At 35.3% G+C, this 24,747-nt stretch overlaps 2 protein-coding genes across 3 annotated transcripts in view; both read left to right on the top strand.

Moving 5' to 3' along the window:
* The first annotated feature begins 323 nt into the window (after nucleotides 1-323).
* On the top strand, nucleotides 324-11,283 carry LOC117426382 (TRAF family member-associated NF-kappa-B activator-like). 2 transcript variants are annotated; one of them, XM_034043897.3, is made up of 9 exons: nucleotides 324-524; nucleotides 1,273-1,329; nucleotides 2,627-2,768; nucleotides 3,205-3,316; nucleotides 3,743-3,888; nucleotides 5,835-5,911; nucleotides 6,030-6,148; nucleotides 6,739-7,178; nucleotides 10,126-11,283. In XM_034043897.3, exons 3-9 carry the CDS (start codon nucleotides 2,670-2,672, stop codon nucleotides 10,297-10,299), a joined length of 1,167 nt encoding a protein of 388 aa, XP_033899788.3. In that variant the 5' UTR covers nucleotides 324-524; nucleotides 1,273-1,329; nucleotides 2,627-2,669; the 3' UTR covers nucleotides 10,300-11,283. The 2 variants fall into 2 exon arrangements, with proteins under 2 accessions (XP_033899788.3, XP_058889732.1); XM_059033749.1 differs by lacking the exon at nucleotides 10,126-11,283 and adding an exon at nucleotides 7,315-10,103.
* Nucleotides 11,284-18,249: 6,966 nt separating this feature from the next.
* LOC117426126 (26S proteasome non-ATPase regulatory subunit 14) overlaps nucleotides 18,250-24,747 on the top strand; it is a 30,670-nt gene continuing 24,172 nt past the window's right edge. Inside the window, exons 1-2 of the mRNA XM_034043454.3 lie at nucleotides 18,250-18,393; nucleotides 23,583-23,634. Coding sequence (XP_033899345.1) covers nucleotides 23,587-23,634 — 48 coding nt within the window. The 5' untranslated portion in view covers nucleotides 18,250-18,393; nucleotides 23,583-23,586. The remainder of the gene's footprint in view (nucleotides 18,394-23,582; nucleotides 23,635-24,747) is intronic.

Genomic DNA, 24,747 nt, shown 5'->3' with positions numbered 1-24,747 from the left:
CAATGGCGCGGCGCGGGGATGTACAATATGTTAGTGATATAGTTGTTAAAAAGGTGCCTTACGTGCCTTGTCCAGCAAAGTATACGCGTGTAACCTGACTCTGATAATGGTGTAAAAACAACATATTGTATTGAAGAGATGTGGATTTTGAGATTATGAGACAACTCAGATATTTAAAAAAAATACATTGATATTTATGTATTCTCCACTTTGCAGCACAACACATTTCACCAGATGCTCGTACGACCTATTTCCTTGCATTAACCACGCGGCTGATTGGCTATTTATTTCTGCAAAGCGGAAGTCTTTGGCTTGGGGATTCCCCGTGGGAAGTTCCCAGTACATATTATTACAGCATTGTCAAAGTTAGCCCATATTGAGTGAAGTGTACAGTTTCCTTTTTTTCAACTGTGTATAACGTTAAAATAAAAAGAAAAATTATCTACGGGGTCAGACACTGTACTGTGTGCGTTTTTTAGGGGGCTTTATGATGTAAGGACCCTTTATAACAAAGGATGAAGTTCGTAAGTATTGAAAAAGTTACCTTCTTTGCAGTTGCATTAAATTGATAAAATTGCGTCAGCCTCCTAACAAACTGAAACCAAGTAATGCTATTTGCTACAATGTGTAGGTTTTCTCCTTTTTTGTAATTAAAAAATATATATATCAAAGCGGTTGACAGTCGTTAACGAGCAGTTTATCGTGTTGTCTTGAAATAATGTACAGTACATTCTGGATAGCAGGCCTGCTGTACTTCAATCTGCTGTGTACGGTACGATATATATATATATATATATATATATATATATATATATATATATATATATATATATATATATATATATATATATATGTCTAATCTTGGTAAGGGTTTGTACTTTTTTTTCTCAGTTCATACAACCAATATGAAAAATGAAATAATTTATAAATTAACCTGCAATCAGTATTTCTTCAAAACGGAATAACTATACTTTGATTGCTTTACTTTGATGAAATTTTACAGTATTGTCTTGAATTTGAATGATCATATTTAGATTGTGTTATTTGTTTCCCGAATATGTAAATGCTAATGTTATTAAAATAAACATATTTGAAAATAAAACAGTAAATTCTAGATTTAGTTCAGTTATAGCTGTGTCGTTTCTTGTTAGTTTTGTTATGTTTATTTGTTTATTTAAACACATTATAGGACCCAGTCTGTATTTCTCTTTACAAAACAAAATTATGCATTGTTTTCTCTTCTTTAATTTTAACCAGATTTTTTTTGGTTAGGTCTGATTTAAAGAAATAAAAGGACAAGATCGTAAATCCTAAAACTTTCCATGAGACGTAAGTACAGCAGACTTATATTGCAAATAGCACTACTGAAAGGGTCGCTAATATATATATATATATATATATATATATATATATATATATATATATATATATATATATATATATTGTAAGCTGACAAAGTGAAAACGATGCTAACAACTCTTTATATAGCGATGTACAAAGTTAGCAATTGGGATGTATAAACAGGAAAACGTACATAATATTATTAATACTTAGTATTAGCACTTCTCTGGTGAACATGTAAAACACACACTTGTGTCTGCGATTTTAAATTAATGTATTATTTTGTACATTAATCTTTTTTTTTTTTTTTAAGTCTGATTGTGCTAAAACTGGAAGCAGTTTAACCCTGTATGAGATGTTAGATCTTACTAGATCTTACCATTATCCCTGAAGTTCCAATGTATTTTATCACAAGTGGAAGCTGAATGCCAACAATTGTACACATTTCCCAGGTTATACAGAACATAGGATTAGAAGATCGCAGCAAAAACACAATTCCTTCCAATGAATAGTCTTTTTTTTTTTTTTAAATGACAGTTTATTCCTTTTTACCAATTTTGGATTGTATGTGTACTCCAGATGCTACTGAATACCAGTCAGCTTTATTATAGCCTCTTCAATGGACAGACAAGACCATATGGCCCTTCAAATTTGTGAACATTTCAGATTTTATAGTGCCTGCTCTTCCTTTATTAGAGCTTATCTTAAGAACACAACAAGCTATACATTTAATATAGTCTGTCGTCACTGTATGAATTACTTAAGTAAATGACAAGCAGTATACACCATTATCATAGAGCTGTATAGCTTTCTTAATGTGAAAATGTTGCCAGTTTTAGTGTTTTTTTGTTTTTTAATGACAATGTATTACTGTACATTACAGAAAACACAGCATTGTAGCAACATGTTTAATTGAATGCAGTAAAAAGCATTAGCAACTGATGACAATACTTTTGTGGTAATCAGACTGAAAGATGAGGAATGCCATCAAGGGTCTTACTGAGTAATACTCCACTCCCTACTGAAAGCTTTTTATTTTTAGAATCAAAATCCATAATGGGCTTGGTTTTTTTTTTTCAACACTCGTTCCTGCAATACATTTCCAACTATATTTCAAACATTTAGTCAATTTCCAACTCTGTATTTTACTCGTGCGAATTCATGTCTATCTAGAGCCCTCTTTGGGGTATTTTGTTTTTGTCTGGGTTCTGCAGCATTTAAAAGTCCTCAAAATGTTTGAACTTTTAATAAAAACACTACTAAGTATTATTTCATGTTGTGCTAGGTCTCTAGGTGGAAGTGTTAGTGATGGTACTAAAGAGTGAATTATGGAGAGAAAAATGGGGGACCAGCTCAACAAAGCGTATGAAGCCTATCGTCAAGCGTGCATTGAAAAAGAAAGTGCTAAGAAGGAACTTCTACAAAAGGTATCGTTTTTTTATTATTTATAGTATATAATTGTATAGTTTTAAAAAAAAGAAAACAGTGCTATTTAAAATATTTAATCTTTGACAGGATGTGTATTTAAAATCTCTGATCTGTAACAAAACATTTTAACTGAGTAAGATCACGTCTGATCAGAACAGTTGCTGCATGTTGTTGAACATGTATATTTAGACATGTATATGAATAAAAGGGGCTGCCACTTTGCCATGTTGCCCCTTTCGGCCCTCCCACCAAGTCCCTGCTCTGCCCATTCCTAAATCCTGGAGTAGTACACTGTACAATGTAGCTGCCTTCATGTTAAAACAGCTTACTAAATAAACAAAAACCCTCCACCCCAATTAAAAAAAGGTTTGGTGGCTCTACAGTATCTCTTATCTGTCTACAGTCCATTTATATGCAAACACTTCCTATCTACAGACGGAAGCTTATGAACGCCGTATCAATGAGCTGAAGCTGCAATTAGAGGAGCAAAGCAAACTCATTGCAGAACTTAGAGCCCAACAGAGTTCTGCAGGAAGTTCCTCCACAGGTAATTGAAAAGGTGTCGCTGCTTTATTGATTGGTAATTAAACTAAAATGGTTACTGAGAGGGGATTTGTTGAAAAGATTTAAATGGCTTGTGTGGCAAGTCAAGTGTTATTCCAAGTAAAGTGCCACGTTTGGGTTAGGCATAATTTAGGCATTCATAACCACAAAATAATAGGTCTGATGACTAGTTAATCTTACCAGTCCTTATGTTGCTATTTTTACATAGGACAACATACAAATATTATGATATACAATAGGAAAGAGTTAATATTTTGTTTGGCTTTATTTAGTTTAATATAACAATACAGTTTGGCAAGTCATTTAGAATTAATATAAAAATATATTCAGTTTTGCTGAAGGTGTTTAAATATTCCAGAGTTAATAGAAACTTATACAGTTATTATACAGCTTACATGTTTTTTTTCAGGTAATGTCAAAGGCTCAGAGAATATACTTGAAGGCAAGGAGACTGTCCTGCAGACGCACAGAAAAAATGAATCTCAGCCATTATTACTGTATGGTGAACTCCATAAACACCAAGCAGCCACACCGCACAGGGAGAGTGTAGCAATGGTAATCCTTGGGTCCCACAAATTAAAATGTTTTTTTTTTTTTATGTTTTTCCTTTTTTTTTTTTTTACCATAATACAACAATAGTGGTAATAATACATGTATTTCAATAGATGGTGCTGCAGGATAAAATCTCTTGTGGCTTTACACAAATAGTCAAATGAAAAAAAAAAAAAAAACATGCATTTCCACTCATTTCATACTATTTTATGTCTTTAATTTAGGGATCCGTTGTAAGTGGTTATATAAATAAATATGTTATCTATAATAATCTAAAATATAACATTTCTGTAACATGCTATTGCAAAAATCACAGTAATGATTGTTTTGTAATTAAGTATTATTTCTGTTCAAAATGTACAAATGTTAACAGCATAATTAATAACATGTTTATAGATTATAACCACTTGCCGTACAACAGATTCTGAAACTACAGTATCACAGATGTTGATGGTTAGATAAGCAGTTTTTAGATTTCAGCCACATATAAGATACTGTATATGTTTGACTTAAAATTCAACGTTTTGAGAATGGACTGCCAACTACTCATGGCTGTGTAGAGTGGAGATGGAATGCATACAGAGATACCGCAGGCAGTCACATCATTTAATCTACAGTTGCAGATAACTACATAATACATACTGAGTTTTGCATTTCTGTATACTAGCACTTCTGGGTGGACTAATTTTTAAAAAGTAAAAGATTTCTGCTGTAAGACACAGCTGTATTATCTCAGTTGTTTTAGCTCAGCTACCATAATTTTTTTGTAGTAAGTAAGTTAAAACTTTTGTAACAGGTTGCTTTTTAAAGTTCCTAAAATCCAATTACCATTTCTCACATTGTATTGATTGGTTTCAGTATTGTATTTGAAAGGTAATAATTAACTACCACAATTTAAGCATTTCTGGGCAGGGATATTTGAATCCTCAAGCTTTAACTTAACCTTGGCATCAAATTTATGAAAAGACAAACCTATATAGGAATAGCTATGGGGGTTACACTCCCTTTGAATCCTCCCTCTACTCTTTCACCTGTATCACTGAGCCACAGTAATATTGGACATGCTCTAAATATGTCGTTTTAATAAGCCTAAAACACATATTTGGCAGTCTGAAACTGAGGGTGCGATAGTATGACTCACCTATCACGGTTTTAATGACATTGGGTTATATATATATATATATATATATATACACACACACATCGACAGTATTTAAGAAAACCTGTCTCTGTGGTATATTATATTCTGTGGAACCTGACTGGTGAAAACAAAAATGAATGACACCAGGGTCCATTTTAAAGATCTAAACCGTGGCGGATCTTTATAAAGTTGCTGTTTAGCACCATACAATACCTCTCAGAGAGTGGTGTACAATATTGTCAGATTAGTGTATTTTCAGCCGTCTGTACAAATGTTCAACACATGCTAGATGTTCTTTCTGCAAACCACAAATGTGTCTAATATATGCAGAACCCTAATAGTTGTGGGTTAACATGGACTGGATACAAGGTCTTACACTTTACCATCTGCTTTTAGATTTAAAAAAAAGATGGAAAAGATGACTTAATGTCATGGTTTATGATTTTGTTAACAAAGCGTTGAGGGGTTTTGAGCACTGTAAGCTAACGTGTTTTTTAAATGCATAATACCATAGTAACATAGTAATTTACAAGTCTGTTAGAATACCGACATGTTAATTGCTACTAACATCACATTAAATGGTGCAATATGTTTTGTGCAATTATTTATTCGCAATGTTCTTGCATTATGTAAAGCCTGTTATTATATTATTTGTGGAAAATTATTTCCAGTATACATAATCTTAATGAGAAGCACATAGTATGCACAAATTCACAAGATAAGTAGATAGATAACAATTTAAAATGTTACATTGTTAAGAAGCCTTTGAGTGTATTTTTAAAATATATACATTTTCTCCATGTTGAAGGCAAATTTGAATATTGCTGAATCAGCACCGAGGAAAAGTGTTCCTTATCCAGGATGTGGAATAGCTATTGATGAAAGGTATGATAACTTACTCAATGTGTTCCCACCCTCTGAGACAAACAAACATTTTAGGAGTCTAACAAAATTAAAATGCATTTAAAATTATGTTTCTTATTCCAAAATGCCTATTTTCCAGGAAAGAAGTCGTTGAGGCTTTCAATGAGATCCGTGGTACATTACAGATCATTCGGAATACAACAAGAAGACAAAAGGATCACTTGAATAAGTTGAGGATAAAAAACGAGGCAGCAAATGGTAACAATGCAGTTGAATTGTTATTATTCCATAAAATCGGATTGGTTTATGAAGCCAACTTCTGTTATTTCTCTTTTTCATGTTAATGATTGGAATAAAAGGCAAAAGTTTTGGACAAAATGTGAATTATTGTTAAACTCGTAAGACAGAAAGTGGAACCTCAAGTTCAGAACTGTCTGCAGCCCCATCTTCACTTGCAGTTGTTAGGAGCATTATTTCTCATCATTAAGTGTTCTATTTGGTTCACCTGTTTGTAAGTGTGAAGCTTGTAACGTTGTGATTGTACTTTATATATTTATATAACAGAGTACTCATGTAGTAAAAATTTTTTTTTTATGGAGTGCAGTGTGAGTCATACGAGCGAGAGCTTGATAGTTCTAATCATATCTGTACCGAGACATGCAAAAAAGCATCTCTCAATAATCACAATTCTATAGATATAACTAGAGATTTTTAAACCAATGTTATTTTGTTCCTAACTGGTCTTACAGTATTATGTTGTGTAATATAAAAGACTACAGCTTTTATATGATTATATGATTATGTTTTTCATAACTATAAACTAAAAAAAATACCTTTTTATTCTTCAGAGGGTCAGTTTTCCATGCCTATACAATGCACTGATGTCACAGTTGAACAAGGGCCCCTCAAATCAACAAAAAAGACTAACGCCAATAAAGAAATAAGCTCTGCTTCTATAACATCCCGAGGAGTTAACCCAGAAGATGAAGACTGCTTGGAGTCCATTTCTAATCTTAGTGTGAAGTTTCCACCTATAGACATTGAATATGACTTTTTAAATAGTGTACCAGAAAAACCAGAAGCTCTTGAAACTGGAAGAACTTTCGCAGCTTTTACAAAGGACAGTGATGAAGTTACCCAGCCTGAACATGCTCCCAACTGCAGAAGAATTGACTGGGAACCACTGGCTCCTGGTTCAGATATTAACCCCTCGAACATGGCAAAGCCTCCTGCTGCTTCTACTACTTTAGATACTTTTCCACCTGAGACTGTACGAGGACCACAGCAGGTAAGCTGTTGAAATTGTTAGATAATTAGCTGAAATTAAAATTCAGGCAGTATTTTCAGGCAGCAATGTGATTTTCATCACCTTTTATTAACGTGGCATTTTTTTTAACTTGAATGATTCTTTGTTTTCTATTAAGAAACGTTTCTGCCATTGAAATTCTTGTACATTGCCTGCCATCATTATAGAGAAAATTGAACAATTGAGAAGACATGATGGTACTCCACTGGCTTGTGTTATGCACATTAAAGGTATGCCCTTTGGTTAGCATTACTGGAAGGTTAGGACCAAGGCTGAATACAAGCTCCAATGCAGGCATGCTTCGGCTTTGCTTTGTCCAAAGAGATTAGGCAATTTGAGAACTTTCTTAAAGGCAGTATCTTAAATTACAGTGCAGAATGCCTTTAAAGCATTTATCATGAATTCATATATAGGGTTGACTCAATCAATTTACTATACCATCGGAATACTAGCTTCCAATGTTTTGCTTTGAAACATTTTGTATCATTACCTTTACGTTGATTATCAACCAGAACAAAAAATGGCACCCGCCTTGTGATGATCTGTGGTAGAATATTGTAATAGCTTCTTTCAAAGTTACTCAGGCCTAATTTTCTTGTTTCTCAAATCAGGAATGTTTAGATTTTTTTGCTTGAACTATGTACATAAGATTTCTTGCAAATGTCACTCACAAGTTGATTGAGAATTTGACAGTGAAAGGTCCTGTGAGTTGCCTTGTGTTATAGGCAGAATATCACTTCAGACTGGGACTTTCACTTTCCAAGTCCTGAGAGCTATAGCCCTTTGACAAGTCCACTTCCAGACTGGGCAAGGCTGAGTCATGGCCGAGTCTGGAGTGTGGTATAGTATAATTTGTAATCAGTTTCCACATTTTAAAAACATATTGAAAAATATTACTAAGTAATACTTTTTGAAAATGTACTTAATAAAACATGTGTTGTTTTAAGAGGTCCACAAGTAAATAGACATGTAACGGCAGCAGTTGAGAGTCTCGTTTTAATAAAGGCTCTCCATAAAATAATAATATACAGATAGGTACTGTAAAGATAATTTTGGAGTAATACATTTGAGACCCATTTGTTTTTTGTTTAGAAAAACTGAGGATACAAGTAGGTAATTACAGCATAGGGGATCACAAACAGTTGTGCCTTTTATTTATACAATGTTGTATAACTATCATATTATCACAGCTGCAGTGGTAAGCGGTAAGAGTGAACTAAATTACATTTTTTTTTTATAACTAGTTGAAGTCGTGGGGAGCTGCGAAACACACATTATATTATATTACTTGTTACTTGTTCCTTTCTTCTCTATTCTCTCCCTTGATTGTTCTTTTACTAGTTGTGTATCTATTTTTCAGTAGCTGGCACCCTGCTTTGTACCAAGCCAACTGCATTAAAATAACTGAAACAGCTGGTATGTGATTAAAAGTTTACAGCGAAGTACACTGCTTAAAAAAATCATTTAAAAAAAAGAATTGGTGTTGAGCTGTCACACAGCATGGGGCAGAAGGTTAGATAATTGACATTTTTTTCAGATAATAATGTGTTGAAGACGTCTGTGTTATAAAAGATAATGGGTCACATCAAAAGCAATAGTTGTTATGCAGTGACAAATGTATATGCTATATATAAATTACCTGTAAACAAGCTCATGAAGAAAACTATTTCCGTAATAGAATTTAAGAAGTGTTGGTTTATGAGGAAAGATATTTCAATAACAGTATTTAGATTTCAGATAGATTTTGTTGTTCAGATAGTGACCCACGTTGGTTTTTTTTGTTTGTTTGTTTGTTCTGGAAAACGTAGAATTGTTTCTATAATGTATTCATTATGATCTGTATTTTTGGTTGAATTTAATGAGTTTGTGAAATAGAAGGACATTGCTTCCATTATGACTCTTGTCTATAACTTGACATACATGTAGTTGATTCTGAGAGCTCTGTTGAGGCCACAGGGTACTCCTGTTATTAGGATGTGATGCCTAGAACAGCCGATGATACAAATTAAACAACCAGAAGAATGCATTAGTTGGGTTAACTCTGAAAGTCACTGTGCCAAGTTGCACTTTAACCCTAGTAAGTAAACAAACAGAAAATAGAGAGTTAAATGTATTAGAGGCATAGAAATGGAAACATCTCCCCCCCCCCCCCCCCAAGCTGGACTATGTAGGGATTTTAAACAGTGTCTACATTTAAGAGGTCTCTAAAATACGGGCCAGTTTAAAACAGACAATAAGGGATGAAATGTGCTTCATTTTTTTTTTTTTGCAACACTGAGAGGGTAGCGCTGTCAAAAGAAAGACACAATGATCAACTCTATAGGATTCCTAACACAATGCAATGCTGTAGACAAAGATGTTAGAGACATACAGTACTGTAGCTAACAAATTTAGTGTATGCATGTTCATATAAAGTGTAAACATGAGGGTGAGATAGTAGTTGTTTCATAAAGTGCAGTTATTTCAAAGCCCTTTGATTCTCATAAAAAATGAAGTATATCCAATAGTTGTTTGTGTGCATTTTGAATGTATTTGAATTTCTAAAAATTATCTTAAAAAAAAAATATTGTGTGCTTTATAACATTATTTTTAGTAGTTGACCTTAAAAAGTTATTTGTATTTTAATGCATTGTCTGTGCTGATTGTTTCTAAACAAGAAAACGGGCCATGTCTGTACTGAGATGCAAGAATGGTGTTTATTATGCTGTAGTATAAGGCATAGAACATGGTGTAGTGCTTTTTTTAAAAACAGAACCTGCATTTAATATGTACATATAAACCTTATGTTATAGTCATACTGCAAAACCAGTCCATTGATCAAATGAGCCAGACTTAAAAAAAGAGGACTAGTCAATTGATTAAAAAGCCTGAAGTAAAAAAAAAAAAGATCTATATTATATCTATAGTATGTTTTTTTCTTTTTATGTAGCCCTTCTGGAGCCCTCACAACAGTGAAGACTGTGCTGATCCTGAACAAAATGCAAACCCCAGTAGATGTGAGTTCTGCCAAGCCATGCTCCCAGCAGGAATCGCATCCAACCGGGATGAATTTCTTAGGCATCTTAATTCACACTTTAAAGATACAGCTAGCAATGGGTTCTAATATGTAAACTTTTTCTCGCTGGGATATCTTTATGTTGTTGCTGCTGTTTTTTTTTTTTGCAAAATTACAAGCTGTTTTTGTTTTATGTCTGTATTTAATAGCGTTTTCTTAAAATTTTAAACTGTTAAGTATCATTTAAGTTGCCTAAACCAAAATACCTCTAAGGTAGATGTTGATGTTTTGGTCTAATTGTGACTATGTGGTTTTATGCTCCCATTCAAGCAGCACTCCACTACTTTAGTGAAAGTATCATCAAAAAATAATTTTAAATATATACCACACCTGTGAAAAGCTAGATTGAATGCCGCTATAGAAAACACATGTGGTATATTTTTGATTGAATCAACCCCTTAGGTAATTTTTGCTTTAAACAAACTATTTTATATCTTTAAAAGGAATGCTGTGTAATAAAGCTATGCTTTAATGAATCCAGCATTGTATGAATATCATACTTCAGAGTGATCTGTATAAAACCATTGTTACTTTAAGCTGTATATTACTTCTTAATTGTACCTGCTTAAAAGTGAATGGAGTTATTAATGCTTTGTATTATACAGATCTGTTTGTGAAGTTACATAAAACGGTAAAGCATTACATTGTATTACATTAAATTGTTTCTCTCAGTGTGAGGAGGCAGAAAAATTAGTTACTTTCATTTACAAATATACAGTGTATATATGTATTGGATTGTTTAAAACCACATATTAAAGCATTTGACTTGAGATCAGGAGGTGTGTAATTTATAAATTCAGGCATACTGTATATTGTTCCCTTTCAATTCGAAGACGACCAACAACCAATACTTTTGGGATATGCCTGCCACAGGTCAGGTATTTACTGAGCATTTTATGTCAGAGCTGCCGATAGGCCCCTCTGGGGAGTGACGTCTTCGGTCCAGCTTACCGAGAGAATAAGTAGTCACTCCACAGAGATCACGCTCTCTTTTGCGTCTCACAATCAGGTAGGTAAGGTAGGTCGATGCCGCTGGGCTGACTCGGTGTGCGCGGCCCCAAAAACAAAAAAAAAACCCTACCCTTCAGCTTCTGCTGTGTGTGTGAGTGTGTATTTGTCATTCACTGCTTTGCAGTTAAAAAAAAAAACAACACAACAACAACAACAACATGTGCTTCCTCCACTGGGCCTGATTTCCAGCCCCACTGTCGAGTAGATTCCACGAATACATTGTCCCACCCACCTCGGTGCGTTGGGTCTTAAAATAATAAAAAAAAAAAACTCTTTTTCTTACCATACTGTCTGTAGGCTGTGCTCCACTCCGCTGTAAGTTACGCGCTGCTCCGGTTGTGTGACTGCATGTGATCCAGGCTGGTACTGGAAATAATAATACAAAACACAGACACACAACACAGATACAGACACGTCTCTGGACAGAGCGAGTGCTCTAGGTGCAGTTCTGGTGATTTAACAGTAGTGTTGTAAGTACAGGTGCAGCGCAGTCTGGGTTTTACCGCCGGCTTGAAGCGGCAGCTCTCCTGTTCGTATTAGTCGTCAGAGACAGTTACAAACAAACAAAACACTTCACTCACGAGTACTAATTGGTTATTTCCTTTCTCGGTCCTAGCGGTAACCACATCAAAGAACAGATTACATCGTCACATCCCCAATTATACCCTTAGTCACGCCCCCTGCGATAGCTAGTCCAGTCATTTCTCATCCAATCCATGACTGACACATCGCATACCGCTTTCGCGCAAATTACTTCGGGCATTGTGACTCCGCCCCCTTCCTGGCTGGTTGGCTTCCGACTGACCCTGGAATGAACTGCCAGACCAACCAGTACGAAGCACTCTGTTCCTGTTAGACAGCGCCCTCACAGATCGGGAGGGAGATTGTTGACTAGGATTCATTTGCTCTCTGTCACAACACTTTTTACATTTCCATAGAAATCCCTTCGTATTTTATAATGATGTTCTTAAGATGTGCATTTTTGAGACAATTTGTTTGTTTTTTGTTTGTTTGTTTCAGCCTGTCCTAAAAGACAGTGATTAAAAAAAATGTTTTGGTATTTTTTTTCCGTTTTGATATCTTGTCCATAGCTACCATTTGAATAAAGGGGTATGTTTATCAACAGCATGGCAAACAAATTGAATAATATTCACAAACTTGCAAGTTGATGTGCTATAAAAAGGATCATTTGTTTAAACAGAGCATCATGCAGAGAAGACCTTGCAGTCCCTCTAACACGGTTATGTAACACTCGTGCTATGTCGTTGAGCTGGTGTGAAGATTGCTAACTGGTTATTTTATTAGTTCAGCTTTGTGTTTTATTCAACCTTCAGGGTATAGTGACTTCTAGACTTGTTTCTGTACTGAAAGCTGTAAACACATTGCGCAGTGAATATTTAGATTTTATATATTAAATCATTAGAACCTTCTTAGGGACTCGCATTTTGTTTAGTATTTAGAATTAAACTGATTTATTTTGTTAAATACTGTAAATTACGCTGCTCAATGGTAATTGATATTTAACCTTTTTTTTTAATAGAACCCTCTGTTGAAAGCCTAAAATGAATGGTTCTTTGTAGAAAAATTTGATAGGCCATAGTAAATGGGGGCAATTTTCTAAGTTAATTATAATCTTTTTTATCAGAAAAATAAAAGCATGTTAAAGTTAAAGAATTAGAAATAAGCACAGTTAGTTTGATTACTATTCATAACATTAAAAGGGTTTGATTACCCCAATTGCCTGTTTTAATACCCAGTACAAATTAGTCAGTTAATTTTTAAATAATAACCTATAAAACCTGTATTAGAATTTCATTAGAGAACCTAAACCAATAAACCATATATATATACTACTGAACTGCTTTAATATTGTATTTGTTATTATTATTAGTAGCTTAGTATATTGTCACATAACAAACATTGGACTCTGTAGCAAAGATATAGGATAGCCTATAGCAGAGAAAGAAACAAAACTAACCTCAGAAGTAAGGTTTAGAACAGGTAGTCGGGGACACTATCCTGAGAGAAGATACGTGAGGCACTTGGGTAGGCATTTATTTATTTATTTATTTTTGTGAAAAAAGCTTATCCAAATTGCATACCTGCAATACAGGAAACAATTATGGTCGATGTTGATGGAGGTAGACCATCCGAATCCAAAATCATCTTCGAATTAAATTACCCGTCGTTCGTTACACACATAGCTCAATGTTACATAAATAAAGTTAGGTATAGGATTTTTTTTTTTTTTTTTTTTTTTTTAATGGCGACAGCGGATTTTTAAGAAGTATTACAGGATAAAATAAAACAGACCTAATAGACCTTTATGGAAAAAGAAATACCGTAGTCTGATCTGATATATTGCAATCAGAGTTACGAATTCCTTGGGAATCACACGTTTAAAGCTTGACATGTAAAACAAGATTTACTTTTACTGTGAAGTGATCAGACACAGAGCTTAATGGCTGAGGAAACCTCAGAAGCCTCAGTCTCTGCTGCCTTTATATATTTGACTTCTATATATCAGATTATGTGATTTATTTAGACTAGCACTGTAACAAATTAAACATACACTTAAGCAAATGTGTAGGTTACTATGCAATACTGAATGCAACAGCTTTTAACCAGATAACACCAAGGTACCGGTACAGAGTTTCACATTTTATTAGGCTACAAAATTTCGAAATAGGCTAGGCAACATAAAAACGTTATTCTTCTGATATTACAGATTTAAAGTGATGTGTGAAACTGGATGAACGGATGTCATTTGACACCGTTTTATTAAAACAAACAAAAAAGCCTTACTGTATTTATGTATGTATATATGGCATATACACATGCTATGTTTAAGTCCCGTTACTGTTGAAAAATAATGTTTTCTTTTCGCCAAACAATTCATCAGCTTAGCAATTTGGGTGTCCTAATACTGTGGAACAGTCGTAATGCCATGCACAGCCTGTAGCTTTTTCTCTCTAGAGCCGTCGACAGCTGCTTGTAGATAATTATACTGTCATTGCTCGTTATTTGGAATGCAAAAGCTATACTGACAGTTACCAAGCCTCGTTTTTCTCATGCATGCATTATATGAATTTCGTTAGTAGTTAATCAATTAATGCGAGAAATAACTCTCTGAAAAATGTAACTCTCGAGAGTACAGCTTTCCCGCGCTGTATCTATATGTGTTGCTATAGAAGCCATCGTGTTGTTTGTGCGGTTTTGCTCAGCAGCAGGTACATTGGGAAATTCGTTTGAAAAAAAAAAAAACAGGAATAAGGATTGAAGCAGCAGGCTGATTACGAGGTGTCAAAATTGCCAGGAGCAAAAAGGTGATAGCAATCAGGGGTGAGAAGAGTGTGGCATTCGTGCGGGGCAACTAATTATCCATCTCATTTGTAGAGAGCAGCATTTGAGGCAGCGCTCGCCTGCTGAACGGTGACAGATTGGCGCGGAGGAGAAGGGAGGTGTTAAAACAACGGAGCCCGACTCACAATCATTACTGCATGCTAATCAGCCACGTTTGCCTATAGACTACAGCATTTCACTTCACAGTAGATCACAGAATTAGGAAAGTGGCAGAGAAACCCAAAGAACAGATAGCCTTAAAGCTGGCGAGACAGGAATAGTCGATTGCTTGGGGTTGTATAAATACACAACATTTTGTATATTCATATTCATTGTTAATCTGGCATGTGCAATTAACCCACTTTAGGACAGTCTGACATCTGAGGAGCAGCAGCCACAGTGGATATAACATAATGGCAGACAAAGAATCAAAACTAAGATCAGAACTACAGTTTAGATAGTCGGGGGCATTCCAGAAAGACGTAGATAGTTGGGGGGCATTCCAGAAAGAAGATCTGCAAAGAATTGTTTTGTGGACACTGTAAGCATTTAAAAAAATTAAAAATACAAATCTTTGAGTGGCATTTGTATTTGTGCTCCAAATAGTAAAATGCTGTGGGATGATTTTTTTTTTTTTTACTTTGTGATTGCATTTCATCATTAATGCAACACAGCACAAGCCTGTGGTTTCTTCTTTCTAATAAACATATTGCTTTTCTTATTTCATTGTACACATTGTAGTGTTTGAACAGCCATACTGATTTTCCAATCATCCACCCTCCACCTGTGTTCTATCCATTATTGAAATGCACAATTTGAATGTCAGCTCACAGCTGCCTCATCCTTGCCAGTCATGAGAAATGGAGATCAACAGGTGCTCTCTGCTCCCAGTCAAGAACTGAAGCAATGGAGGTCACCTCCACCAGGGAGTAGAGACCGATGCAGTTCTCCCTGTGGGCTCACAACTCCTGGGTAGACAGTAACAGGTAATGAATAAAAGCACACACAGTGCTCTGTAACACTTTCAACTTTTGACAAAGCCATATACTGCACATCAAATGCCTTGATATTTGTTTCATTTACATTAAAGTATGGCATATTGTACTGTAGCTGTTCCAGTAGGGTTCATGGGCATTCTATATAGAATGAAAAACTTTCAGAATGTTTTTATGAAACACCCATTTTGTCTTGTTCTACTATTAAATTGAATTGCAAAGGGTCCTGTATTAAAATGTTTCTAAATAGCTTCATATGTGGAATCTCTATGCATAAAATATATAACGCCCACTTTGGGTTCTATTGGACCAAATGGTTTTGTTTAGAACCTGTTATATTTTACCGTTTTGTTTATTAAGAATGTAGTTAGAGTTCCAGATAAAGCTAGAAGGAGCACATGGTTCTATATAGAAGCCTTCTATATAGAACCAGAAGTGTATGAGAAGTGTACAATAAGGTCACAGTGTTGAAAAGGGGTTCAAATATGTAAAGGTATGTAATGGTCTAATAATGGTAAATTAGATTAAGAAATACAGTACAAATGATAGCACGTAAATTCATTCAATAAAATAAGTTTGGGATTGTACACTTTCAGGCCTATTCTGTGCTTTAAAATTCAAGTGTGGATTATGCATTGGATATTATAACAAATACTACTACTATGACTACTACTGCTAATAATAATAATAATAATAATAATAATAATAATAATACTCCAAAATAAAAAGCCACTCTTAAATAACAATTCCCAGGCTTTCTACAAATAACTTTTTTCATATTTGGTTTTGGTTCTACACTCAGAATCATTATTTTATCTTGAACTACAGTTAAGAGGTTGAGGCTGAATTGAACTGTTTTGTGCTCTGTTCATTTTAAGAAAATGAAGGGTTTTTTGTTTTAAATAAATAGCACGGTTTGAAATACCGGTATTAAAGTGAACAGGTACTGAATATGCCACATCTTCATTCATTACGCTGATAAAAATACTACTTTTGAAATATTTGCTAACACAGTAGTCTGGTGGAATCACTGCCCAGTGATGCTTACGCAGGTAAGTAAATGCTATTGGGTCAACTGAGTTGTAAATATATGTGCTTTATATTTATTTATTTGTGTGTCTAACCAATAGTATGAAACTAAACACTTTTATAAAACCACTCTGAATCAGTTTTATAATCAGCTAGCTGTATTAAATAAACAGTTAAAATGACAGGGCACTGACACTGTATTTGAATGCAATTTTATTAAATGTAATTTGGAGAAGCAAAATAAAATAATAATGAAATGCACTACAGTTTTATGTATAGATTTTTATATGGGTATGAAGGTTAAGATTATTTTTAAAGATCACTTAAATACACTTAAATGGTAAATCGTGTTTCAGCTCTGCAATATAGCCATGTATAGTAAAACATGCCTTTAAATGAACACCATGACCATATTTATTTATTTATTTTTCCATTTTCAGAGAGAAAATGAAGAAACCTCTTTCCAAATAGCTATCACGGCAGATTTTGCATGAAAAGTGTAATTTTAATTCACCATGAGGGTCTATCAGATGTTCTTGGAGTTCAGCAGAACTTGCTTTTCATATGCTGCCAAATGCTGAGATATCCAGCAAGCATTTTGATATAGCGATGAGAGCCAAGGCAGCATCTGCCTGTGTATGCTAATTGGCAATTAAAAGAATAACTCTCTGAAAAATAATCTAACATGAAAAATAGTATACCTAAGTGTTGACCTTAATAATACAGAAATAATTTAGTCTAAATGTACAATATTCATTTGTTTAGCAAAATATTATCTTAAATATTTACTCCACAACTAATGACACTACACTATTAATGTTACTATTCATTTGGATTGTAGTTTGATTACTGTAATCATTAATAATATGTGTAACGATTTCTAATCTTGCAAGAGAAACGTGGTGATTTAAGGCTGGTTTCACAGACCCTGATTAGCCCTAATCTTGGATTAACAAAGGCAGCCCAAATTTAGTGCTAATCGGGGTCTGTGAAGCCAACCATTAAAATTTAAAAATATTTTACATTAACTTTATTTTTTATCCCTATCCCTTCATAAAACAATTAAAAACCCTCTGGCGGTAGTAAAAGTAATACATATAACCAGCTTTTATAAAGTCATGTCTGTAATCAATATTTCAAGTAGACCTGAGTGTATATTTTTTGTCATTGAACATGTCGAAACTGTACACACGGCAAATACATAAGATTAATATTCAGCACAGTTTTGCTTACTGATAAAAAATGCACAAGTATTATTAGGGTATAAAGATATCCCTTTATGATTGCTATTATGTTTATAGTGTCCCTACTTTTTTTATCATAATTAATCAAAATATGTAGCCCTGAAAATCATATATAGGCTACTATATTGTAAACGTTTCACAACCATACATATACATTATACTCCAAACCATTTCTACAGGGAAACTATATAGAATTGCATTATTTACCTTAACTGATACTACTTAATGAATTATCATAGTAGACTATCATTTGAGATTTAACAAGTATTGCCTTTTTGGTTGAATGTAATAATACATCAATCGCTAAGCAAACTACAGAATTCAAGAACACATACGGCACAACTTGAAACCGCACTGTTTACTGTTTTTTTCAATGCGGAATAACTAAGCATTGCCCCGGAAGTGACCGGCGAGATTGTTTTGAATGAAATCGGGCTGATTCACTGTATAACTAGCAAAGGGAGCACACGCACATAAGGAAGGGAAAGACGAATTTCTAACGTGTCAGACGATCGTTACAGGTAATTTACCATATTTAAAATAGTAAGTTATTACAGTGTTTGAAAGGGGGTAAGATTAATTTGGTCTAATAGTGTAAGGATTGGAAAAACGGACTTGAGTGCTCCAAAAAGGCCCAGGCCTCCTCCTGTAGCTTAGGCCTACACGTTTCTATCCTTAGGTGTTGTTAACAGAATTAAGTTTGCATTTTTCTCTGCACTGGTCTAGCAATGTATTGTTCGATTTTTGATGTATCGCTACGGAATGTGGGATTTTGAGTTTAGTCTTTGTGACTTCTTAAGTTACATACATATACATAATGCTGCATTTATAAGCACAGTCATTAACTTGACAGTTGAGAAAGCTGCACGTTTGCAAATTAATCATAATCGATTAACATTAAATAAATAAAAAAAAAAATGGAGACAGCGCTACTGGTGAACTTAAAATTTCTACGTTGTATGTACCGTTTATGTTTCAAGTACACTGCGATTATATTAAAATAGATGTACACAGGATGCTGACTTCCTTGAATCCAAAACTTGAAACTTAATTCTGCTACACAGCCGCAGTCAGTGTTTCACATTTTTCTGTCGTGTAACTAACATTACTAAGACATGTGTGATATCTTTGTTTTTGAGACTGTGTTAAGATACTTAAATCGATTTTCTAAAAAAAAAAATAATCAAAGCAAGCAAATCCTTGGCCGCATGACTATGCATGTATAATACATACTGTATAATAAAAACAAAGCCATAATAATGTTAATGTGTGCCAAATTACAATTAACCAAAATATATTGTAGTATTATTATTATTATTATTATTATTATTATTATTATTATTTTTTTTTTTTTTTTTTTTTTTTTTTTTTCAGGTGTTTTTGGTTTTCCTAAAAATGTACTGACTGTTTCTGAAGTTATGGATTCATTTGTAAACTCGGAAAACCCTACTTTTCGTCCCATGTGTAGTGAGGTCGCCATGGAGATAAGATATTTGAGGTCAAGCACTTTAGTTCGCGGAGCTATGCACCCGCTTGTAAAGTACAGTACAAGTGGCCCACCTGAAAATAATCTTTTACTCCAATCGTGTGTGAAACAGCTTAGGTCAGAGTTGTAATTGTAAATATACTAATAGAGGCAGGGTTGCCAGATCCTCGCCTGAATTTCCCCCCAAATCGATCCTAAAAATCCCCCAAATCACAGGGTTTCCACCCAAAATTAAAAAATAAATACGCACATAAAAAGCCAAGCTTTTTTTTTTATACTGAACCTGATTTGATACTGTTACAGGAATGTATACTTGCCACTGGTCTATACCCCCCACCCCATTGTGAAATGATGTGTGAAGTAGTACTTATGTATGCAGGCAGTTTTTAAACTTAAACTTTAAAGCCTATCTTGAAATCAGCATGTCAGTGCATCAGCAATGACACTGAACTGCTCTTCATCTTAGGCGCCTCCTCAAGACACACCTCTTCAGATAACACCTGTAAAACTCAACTCTTCCCTTCTGGACAATATAGCACTCTGCCTTTAATGCACTTTAACTTGCACTTATCTGCTCCCTATTTTACTGTATGTAATCCTGCACTTAACTCAATCTGTAGTATTTTGTATCTCACTTACACTCGTATCTAACCCTGATGTAACTATCAACACTGTTATCTGCTCTTGAACTGCCCCGATATCAAATCCTACTGTGTTTTGTATTTGCTCTTATTAGGACTGAAGGAATTGTATTTTGTATTGTGTTCTTAATTTAACTAATTCCTGATATGTATTTTTTGGATACAACTGTCAGTCACCCTGTGTAAGAAATATATAATAATAATAATCTTCATCCTGGGTGCTGCTGCTTATGTAGATCTGTGCTGTAAAACACCTTAGCACTTCACGGCTTCTGCAGTTTCAACATGCATTTTGTTTCTTAGTTTTCTTTTAATGCAGTTGTGGTTTGAGAATACTTGTTCCACTGTTGTGTTGGACACAGGCAGAGTAAGAAGGGCACGTGCCAGAGTGCTAATGTGCTCACATTTTTTATTACCACCTGAGTTGCAATCTTCTGAAACCTGTGACCAGAATTCTTCACTTCCAGATGTGTGCAGCCACTGTTTATTTGGTATCATTTGCCATTTGTTTACTGTAACATCAATGTCAAGGCACACTGCTTTAAATGGCACTGCAAGCTCTGTGATGATAGGCCGTACCTGAGAGGTGGCAACGTTTGGATGCAACACTTATCTTTTCGAGGGTTGAAATATTGTCTGGCAGTCGTTTTTTAATCTCACTACAGAGACTTGCAAGGAATTCCTTGCAAAGGTCCTTTACTTCACTGAGAGGGACATTATTTTCAGCATGCCCACATTGCAAGGCGAAATCGTATCCAAAGTTGATGGCTGCTGTTGACATAATGTTATCCTTGAAATTGTAGTTTAACAGTTAATTCCTTTTCACAATCTGAAGCAGAGCAGGCACAACAACCTTGGTCAGTAAAGATCAGTAACATCTTCAAGTAATTTAATTTGCTCAACATTACCCCTTTGGAAAAATGTATTTACCCTGGTCACGTCTTTTAATATTCCCTTCAGAAAAAAACATACATTTTACAGTATCTGTCATTGTACATCTGATTAAGCTGATCAGCTATGTAGCATCTTTCCTTGTCTTTGGCCAGCATGAAGTGAAGCTTAAGGATATCCCATTGATCTTAAATTACACATTAACTTATGTCTTGAGAGCCACCTAGTGTTAGCCAGTTGAACCAGTTTGATGCATTTTTCTTTTCCCAGGACATCAAACAGTTGTCTGTATTCATGTTGCCTCTTGCTGCTATTAGCAAACTAGTGGTAAGATTCATGAACTAGAAACTCCAGGTTTCTTAGAAGCACACTGCATGGTTTTTCTGCTGCTAAATGGAGAATGACAAACGCACCTGACTACAACTAAATGGCTGCACATCTCTTTAAGCTTTGATGTACTGAACGATGTTGTCCTACCATCACATTTGCTCCATCCACACCAATGCCAATTAAATGGTCGATTGGTAATCCATCAGCATGCAGTGTTTTAATTAGAACGTTTGTAAAAGATTCTGCATTTGCCACTTCAACTTCAGTAAGTTTGTAAAATGTAGTCACAAGTTTACGTTGCGACTCGCTGTAATAAGGAATCATACCACAAAGCAGCTTCATTGTTGATGTCTGTACTTTCTTCAATAACTAACGAGTAGTAGCTCTTTCCAATGTTGGTTAGCAGTTCCTCAGTAAATGAAGGAACAAGGACCCGTTTTATTAATGCAGTGCATTTGGTCCTATGCATTTTGATCTGTTTCAGTATATCTGATTTAGGGTCAAGAGACGGCAGCATTTCTGTCAAGTGATCGATGGAGGTGATAGAGCTATGTTCTGCAAGGAAAACCGCTGTTTTTAATTCAGCTTGTTTACGAGTGTCTGCTATTACTGGCACCACAAAACGTAACATGGAGCACATTTTTGCTTCTCTGTCCAACTTAACGCACTTAAGAACATAAGAACATAAAGTTTACAAACGAGAGGAGGCCATTCAGCCCATCTTGCTCGTTTGGTTGTTAGTTACTTCTGGTGTTTCGCTGAGTTTGTATGAGCTAATAAGTCTTTTTTTTTTTTTTGTGCGTTTTCAGAGTAAATATTCTTTTTTTTTTTTTTTGTAGTTACAGGCATTCATAAAACTTAAGCCTATGGCCCTCATCTCACCCTAATGGGTCTATTTCCCAGTCATTTTGATTTGTTTTTTGTTTTATTGTTCTTTTACATTTATGGGGTAGTTTAATCTGATTAAGCATTCGTATTCTGAATTATTTTCCTCAGTAGCACAGCACTAGCATACGACCATAGTTAAAATGAAGTTTCGAGCACGCGAACGGTGAAAAATGAAAAGCTCCTTACGTTATTCCAGGGAACGATGTGTACATTTGTACGTACAGAAGACACACACCCCGCCTGTCATGTGCTTATCCCTCCCTCACTACTCCCATGTCGTGTTTATATTTCACTCAACCAATCCAGGGACAGTGTTTTCAGCCTTAGTGTGCATTGCAAAATATCACAAGTGAAAGAGTTGCGAATCCCCTAAAACTCCTCAATGTAAAAAAATCCCCATACAAATGTTGCCCCCAAATTACCCCCTGGCCATTTAAAAATCCCCCAATCTGGCAACAGTGAATAGAGGTCTGAATTTTGATACAGAGCAGACCATGGGGTACACAATGATGCAATAATTTACCCATAGGAGGCACTGTTGAACCCCTTTGTGGATGTCTAATAGTTAATTCAATGAGTAGTTTTTTGCGGCCTCTGACCATTTATTCAGCATTGTATCACAATATTAACTCTCATAGTTAATTAACCATGTCAATAGCAGCATCTAGAAGCAGTTTTATTTATAAGGCCGTTAAAGAGTTAAAAAAGACTGCAGATGTTGTAGTCTTTAGTAGACTGTTCAGGGAAAATACAACACATTATTGTATTAAACATGTACGGTGTTCAGTAAGCACAAAAAGATTTTGTACATTGTATACCATTTTAAAGTTCTGATGTTGGTGATTTTCTGTCAATTTAAAAACCCACTGGGCATCGTATGACACTTTCAGCCAAAATCACATGTTCTCTCACTTGTATCATATTGCAGTAATGAAAATTGTCGCATTCTGCCGTGTGTATCTAGAGATCCATATCTTGTCACACCATTGCTCAAATGCAATATTGATTACTGACAAGCTGCAAGTTAATTAGCATAGAATTTACCAATTAGGATTTTTATTTGTTACCAATCCTATTTGTACAGTTAGGAAAATTCCTTAGTATAGATTTTTGCATATTCTTAGAGAAACTCACACAAAAGACAGGTGCCGTTTAGTAATAAATAAGATTGATTTGACTATATAAAACTTTCTCTGCCCAACTTCAAACTGTGTGTGTGTGTGTGTGTGTGGGATGGGGTAACCATAAGAAGAAAAAAATAACGCAAAGCATAGAAAGAGTCTGTTAATTAGCAAGGAAGACAGGTTCTTGAATTAGTATGTGGTGTTAATTAACAGGAAGTCTGATGTTGTGTTGTACTTACCACCAATATTTTTGACACAAGGAAAGATTTAGGGTGAATTATAGGATGATAATTGAGTAAAAAGTTTCATGGTTAATAACTTTCTTGTATTTATCTTTTATTTTTTTATAGAAACATGGACCGACTTCTGCGACTTGGGGGCGGTATGCCTGGACTTGGGCAGGTTAGTGTCAGTTCTGTGCATAATAACACCACCATCATAGAATTTTTTTTGCCAAAATAAGGTTGAAGGGGCTCCCGAGTGGCGCATCCAGTAAAGACGCTCCGCGTGGAGTGCAGGATGCGCTCTATAGCCTGGACGTCGCGAGTTCGAGTCCAGGCTATTCCACAGCCGACCGTGGACGGGAGCTCCCAGGGGGCGGCGCACAATTGGCCGAGCGTCGCCCGGGGGGAGGGAGGGTGTCCTCGGCTCACCGCGCACCAGCGACCCCTGTAGTCTGGCCGGGCGCCTGCTGGCTTGCCTGTAAGCTGCTCAAGAGCTGCGTTGTCCTCCGACGCTGTGGCTCTTGGGAGGCTGCATGGTGAGTCCGCAGTGTGAAAAAAAAGCGGTCGGCTGACGGCACACGCTTTGGAGGACAGCATTTGTTCATCTTCGCCTTCATGAGTCAGCGCAGGGGTGGTAGAGGTGAGCTGAGCCTAAATAATAATTGAACATTCTAAATTGGGAGAAAATAATTGGCAATGACTAAATTAAAAAAATAAATAAGGTTGTGTGCACATTTGGGGAATGGAACTATATAGATTTTAGATTCAAAATTGAAGCTATACTGTATGTAAATTGTAGCCCTCTTTCCATCCATGTATCGAGCAAGTTTCTAATTTACTCTGCAAAATTGCTACAAAAACAGCAGCGACATAAGGAAGAAATAACAGCTAATGCAGGTTCTGCAGAGTAAAAGGGGTTTCTCTGTGACGTTTATTGTCGCCATAGCCTAATTTGCATGTGTTGCAAAGTTTCCGGTTTATTTGCTAGGCAATTTTGCAGTAGTTTTTTTTTTTTACTCACTCACTAGTACCAAGTTAACACGCTAAAACGTGTCAGCCCCTATTCCAATTGTAAAGTAGCTGTGCGATTTGTAAAAAATATCTTCTTGCAGCGATGGGTCCCTGTATGGAAAATCCCCTTCAAGAACGCTTCTGTTTGGAAGACTCCTTTTGCTGTTGCTCTGCCAGCTGTCATCACCACCGTTAAAATTATTAAACAGAGACGGTGGCGGCAAAGACTAGCCCTGCTGCAACTGTAATTAGAATTTAACCCAAGTCTGATGTACCCAAG

The sequence above is a fragment of the Acipenser ruthenus genome, chromosome 11 (genome assembly GCF_902713425.1).
Source record: "Acipenser ruthenus chromosome 11, fAciRut3.2 maternal haplotype, whole genome shotgun sequence".
NCBI classification, from domain to species: Eukaryota; Metazoa; Chordata; class Actinopteri; order Acipenseriformes; family Acipenseridae; genus Acipenser; species Acipenser ruthenus.
Note: the sequence above shows the minus strand (reverse complement) of the source record. Positions and strands in the feature narration are given on the sequence as shown.